Consider the following 6,058-nt stretch of genomic DNA (forward strand, 5'->3'; position numbering starts at 1 on the left):
AATATAATTATTTAAAGCATTTTCTTTATAAAAATTATTTAAATAATAATTTTATTTTAAAAAATATCTTTTATTTTAATTTTAAATTAAATAATTTTTGATTAAAATGATTAAATTGGATCAACTGATTATTTGAATTGCTTCTTAGTATTATTTTTTATTATTTAAATAATTTATGTAAAATTAAGATTTGGACTTAATTTTTTATTTTTACATTAAGAAACATGTCATTGAATCAATACATATTTTCGTTAAATAATTATTAAATTTAATATTATTAAATATTAAAATCAACATTTAATTCTAAAATTTTCTTTAAATTATACGTCAGTTGAATTAATTGAACAGGGATAGCGCTTTTATCCATTCAATTTCAAATTTAGTTTTTAAATATTGCTTCTAATTAGGGTTGATAACGGGTCAGATCTGGATGAATTTTTATTTGCTTCGAATTCGATCTGATTTTATAATCATAAAACTTGAATCGACTCGACCTAAATTTTTTTTATTATTTTTAATATCCAAACTCGACCTGATTCAATATTGTATAAACTGTATTCGATCCAAAATTAATAAAATATTATTTTTTAAATATAAATATATAAATATATAAATTGAAAATTAAGAATAATTAAAAATATAATTTTAATATAATATCAGATCGATTGAGTCGGGTTTACTTAAAATTCGAATCCGATCTTACATCGATTTTTTTTTAATAATATTCGATCCGACCCAACTCAAAACTCGATTTTCAAAAAAAAAATTTGATTTTATGAGATTGGATCGAATCAAAATCCGTTGAGTTCGGATTGGATTGCCAACCTTACTTCTAACAACGAAATTACACAAATATACTATTGATTATCTTAATGCCTTTTTAATGATTAAATATTGAAAAAGCCTTTAAATTTTATTATTTTATTTAAATAAATTTTTATACTTTTATTATATTTAAGTAAATAATTATTTTTTAATTTGTAACAAAGTAAGTTTTTATGTCAAATAAAATATTAATTTATGTTAATTATTTATTTAAAATATAAATTAAAATTTAATTTAAATACAAATTAAAATATAAATATTTATTTGAATATAAAATAAAATATAAAAAAATTTCAAGTAAAAGAAAATTTATAAAATTTATAAAAATATAAAATTTAGAGAAAATTTTTTATTATTTTAGCTTTTTTCTAATTAGCATGGATCATTTTCATGCTTAATTGTTTTTGGTGGTTCTTTTTACCTCATTAAACCAAAAAAAAAAAAAAAGAGAAATTAAGGTTGGGGGGAGTTGTGGAATTTTGACAACAGCGAATGAAGGATGGGAGAACAAAAAAAGGGCCAATTGGAGTTCCATATGATGGAAACGAGGATATTAATAACTAATTAATAGTAGTGTAAATGAATTTGTTGAGACTGATCACATCAGTCACTTCTTGCCTTGTCAACATAAAAAGGTTGACTATAGATTTCTTAAATAATATCATTTAAGTTGGTAGAATTTAGAAAACCTTACAATTACAATTGAGGATCATTTAAGATTTTTTTTTTGGTTAATTATGGAGTTTATGTCTTAAAAATATTTTAAAAAATTTTATTTTAAAAAATATTTAAGATTTTTTTTACAGAAAACACTTTAAATAATAATTTTATTTTAAAAATTTTTTTTTATTTTTATAAAAAAATTATTTAAAAAAATTATACAAAAAATATTTTAAATAATATTTTTATTTTTTAATTAAAAGATCATAAAATGAAAATGATCATTTAAGATATTTTTATATAAAAATACTTTAAATAATCTTATCAATTAAGATATGTAAAGTATCAAAAGTTTCAATTGATGATATTTTATAAATAAAAATAACAATCAAATAAAATATTTAATTTTTTTTTGTTACTTATTTAGATATTTATTATTAATAAAATAAAATAAAAAATTATCATTATATATATAAAAATATTATAATAATTATATAAAAATTAATATATATATATATATAGATTCTCATAATCAAATGAATGAATCTAAATAAAAAATATCTTAAAAATAAAAAAATATTAAATATTATATTTTTTCAAATATCACATTTTTTTCTTAAATCAAAATTTTATGAATCAAATACTCTCTAAACATAATTCACAATTGAACTAAGAGTATTTTGATGATTGAGCAAACTTATATAAATATTTCCATTCTCTCTAAGTAAAAAAAGTCAATTCTCCTTTTAACTTTACGAGCTTTTCTCCTAAATTCTTTTATGTTTATCTTTAAACTCTTTTTTAAACTCTTCTCTTCTGTCCAAATTTAGCACAAATACTCAAAATTTTGGGAGCTTGGATTCATAATTTAGTCTCAAAATCTTAGTAAAAACTTGAACCACGGCTTTGAAAAAGAAACACTGAATACTTTAGATCATCAGGGACTTCGGTAAGTGGTATACCAATACTTGGTTCTAATCATGAGTTGATCGATCATATATATCACTTTCAAGTGATTAAAGTCTGTCCTAGCTAGCACTAAAGAAGGCCTATTAAGATGAATTCGTGGTGGTCTTTTGCTGCTTAGATTACCTATCAACCGTGACAGTTGTACACGAATATATCATTTTTATATATTCGGCATGTGACTATGTATATAGTTAGCATTAATGAAAACCAAGCTTTGGGTCTTAATAACTTGGCAGCGAAGAAAGGAAGAGACAAGGGTTGGACACCTTCACTACCCTAAGCCATTCGATATAGGTTGTAATCTGTACCGACCCCCACCGATTGTAGCCGACTCCTTTCGACCTTTTTTTTGAAAGGACCCCTGGCCCCATCCCACCTTAGCTCTATTCTCCACCTTGTCCATGCTACATCGCACTCCGAATTAAACATATAAAAGAAAAACGTTTTTCAAAATTAAAAAATCTTCATTTTGATGCATTTTATATCAAATTGATATTCTATGATTTTTGTGAAAAGAAAATTCATGAAAAAATTTTTAAATATAAAACATAAGTATTAATGGTTAAAAAAGAAGATATAATTTTGAAACATTTAAAAAAATAAATAAATAAAATAAAATCGAAAGATTGAGAAATTAGTTTTCGCAAATTCAGATTCAACTTTTAATTTATATTTTTTCTCTCATCAAATGTATAGTTAAATGGTATCTAGCAAAAACAAATAAAAAAAAAACCTAATATATTATAATACGAGAAATTAATGACCTAACTAATTTGGTCATAACAATCACAGTTAACGACCCAAAAGATTTTTTACACTCGTTTTGATGTCCTTTATAAGAAGTCAATAAGTGATTGGGGATACTGAACTGTCAATGTTTAATTTAAAGGCAAGAAAAATAAAATCATACATATTTTAGTAAAATAATGTGAGAAGGAATATCCATAGCACAATAAGGCATAATCTAATTGGACATTAAAAAAATAATATTATGAATTCAAATTTTAATTTAATTAATTTATATAATTATTTTTTAAAAAAATATTATCCAACATATTTAAAGTTTAAATCTTAATATTTATAAGTTTTTTACTTTTATATTGCAATAAAAACAAAAGCTAAAGAGAACTAATTAGGTATAGGTTGGCTATTAATAAATATATATTTTTACTTAGGGTGATTGTATATAAATTGGAAATGACGAAAGCATCCTTTTTTTTTTTTTAATGTTATTAGCAGATTGGATTACATTCATGATCACAATTTGTGGCCCCTTTCTCTCAAATGTTTTTTTTTAATTATGAAGTTATTTTAAATAGGAATTATAAAGGCATTAACATCACTTATTATTATAAACTAAAGTTCCCATCTTCTTTGTACTTAATCCAAAACCAATCAATTCTAGCAAAGAAAAAAAAGGGAAGAGTTGAGAGCTGTTTTTTTTTTATGTACATCAAAAAGGAAGATATTCGCTATCTGTGATTTTTTTTTTTTTTTTGAGATTTAATTAGGAAGAAATGATCCTTTAAGCTAAGCTTTTCTTTTGAAAATATGTGGGTGGAATCTTATGTCAAACCCCAAATCAATAGGAATAAGATCATTGCTTGACTGTTAATTTCGGTATCTCGCATCTCACTTTTATGCCCTATGAAGTAAACCAACACTCAAATTATTATGGGAGGACAGTATTACCCAATTGTTCTTGGAAATGTTTATTATTACTTAGTGATGTTGGTTAATTTGATTTTTTTGAATTGTAATTTATGCATTTAATTTAATGAAAATAATACGTTAAACGTATAAATATTTTTTAAAATAATATTTTGATGCTTCTCAATCAATTTATAAGTATTTGTTAATCGAATTATATTATTAATAAAATTTTATTGTTATTATTACGATCGAATTGAGGGTATTTTCGACTTTTTCACATGTCTCTCCAAATTCAATAGAGCAACTTACAAAATAAGGAACCAAACTCAAATAATTGCCATGTCTAATTGGAAACCAAATGCAAGCGGGACATATCATTTGATAGCACTTTTAGACTTTGGCAGCATTTAGATTAATATATAAGTAAGTTTAAATGATTTGCTTTCTTGCACTAAGGGTGGCCCCAAATTATATAAAGTAAAATGTAAGGTGGGAAAAGCTTAAAACTAATTAGACCACTTTTCAATACCAACAAACAAGAGGAAAACAACAAAATAAATCTTGATAAAACCAAGCACTGACCAACTCTTTTTACACTACAACAACTATGGTTTCTCAAAACAAAACCATTTCTCTTTCATCATCCTGTTTGGCAAAAATATTAAGTCCCTAGCTAAGAAAAAACCCAACTTTTGAATTTACAGAAAGATCCAGATGAGAGAGATAGAGATATAGAGATGATCAGATAGGACTGAATTTGGTTCTCATATTAGAGAGAATTTTAATGATGCCATTGTTGTAAGTTAAATATATATAGTATAGTATATATTAAGTGATTAATGGTGGGATTTGTTCGGACATGGCAGTAACGTTATTGCGTGGCCATGCAGATGAAAGCTGCTGCAGTTGCTTGAATAGCAAAATTTGACTTATGTCCGACAATTTTTGTCGGAGCATACTATATTCAGATCGGAGCCGATCGTTGTCTGTCCTTACACGGTGACAGTGGTACAAAACGAACCTCAAACGGTTGGTCAGTTCTCGGTTCTCGATTCTTAGCCGATTCACCTGGTTCCTTAAGTTTTCTAGATGCTGCTGTTTACGCATCCTTGACCTCCTGGCTGATTCCCGGTTCGATATCATGCGTCTTCTCTTTCGTTCGTCGATGATGGAAACCGGTTGGTTTGGGTCATCCGAACCCGAGTTCGAGTTGATTTGATTTTGTTTCGGATCATCTAAACCGGAATCCGACCTTGCGGGTCCTACTGATTGGGTAGTGGAAAAAAGTTCCGAGCAATCCCATGGCGTGAACCAGCTTTCGAAAGCCGGAAATTGCTCATTTTCGATCATTGACTCGGAGGAAAAAATGGCCGGAACAGTGGACAACATGGCTTGAATAATGATAATAATAATTAAAAAGAAAGGAAACAAACAAAAAGCTTGCGAAAATATACGGGGAAGGAAGGAAGGAAGAGAAAAGGGAAGAAATGCAGCGTAGGGGGCTCATATTTATGGACAGACTTGAGGGGTATTGTGGGTAAAAAATATTTTTATACTTTAGATACGTATATACACCGTATATGTACAGAAATTAACTTTTGAGTCAGGTGGCACTATGGTGGGGTTTTAGCCATACTTTTTAAAGCGGATAAATCTGGAGTGACATAGGGGCCCAGGAGTCCATTGAAAAGACGCGCATTTTCGCTTAGTCATGAAGAATCAAAATAGTGTGGGATCCATGATGGATGCGTGGCGGAGTGTGATAGGGTAACCGTGCAAACAGCCAATAGTTTGTGAGGATGCTGACGTGGAGCCTCGCGTGTGTGCAAGGCTCTAATTGAATGATAGTTGAACCGGGGGATGGCAAAGGTTGGGTCGTCATCAGCACTAAACCGGTCTCTGATTAATTGAAAGGTAAGGCTCGAACTGGTGTTAAAACTGGATATCAATA

General features: G+C 27.1%; 1 protein-coding gene across 1 annotated transcript; it reads right to left on the minus strand.

Moving 5' to 3' along the window:
- Nucleotides 1-4,607: 4,607 nt before the first annotated feature.
- LOC111300712 (basic leucine zipper 4-like) lies at nucleotides 4,608-5,599 on the minus strand. Its single transcript, XM_022896329.2, has one exon. It carries the CDS (start codon nucleotides 5,494-5,496, stop codon nucleotides 4,936-4,938), a length of 561 nt encoding a protein of 186 aa, XP_022752064.2. The 5' UTR covers nucleotides 5,497-5,599; the 3' UTR covers nucleotides 4,608-4,935.
- Nucleotides 5,600-6,058: the final 459 nt, after the last annotated feature.

The sequence above is a fragment of the Durio zibethinus genome, chromosome 18 (assembly GCF_047325235.1).
Source record: "Durio zibethinus cultivar Kanyao isolate XHJ-2024 chromosome 18, ASM4732523v1, whole genome shotgun sequence".
Taxonomy (NCBI): domain Eukaryota; kingdom Viridiplantae; phylum Streptophyta; class Magnoliopsida; order Malvales; family Malvaceae; genus Durio; species Durio zibethinus.

Coding starts and splice junctions, on each gene's coding strand:
- LOC111300712 (XM_022896329.2), bottom strand. CDS start 5,496: ATGTTGTCCACTGTTCCGGCCATTTTTTCCTCCGAGTCAATGATCGAA.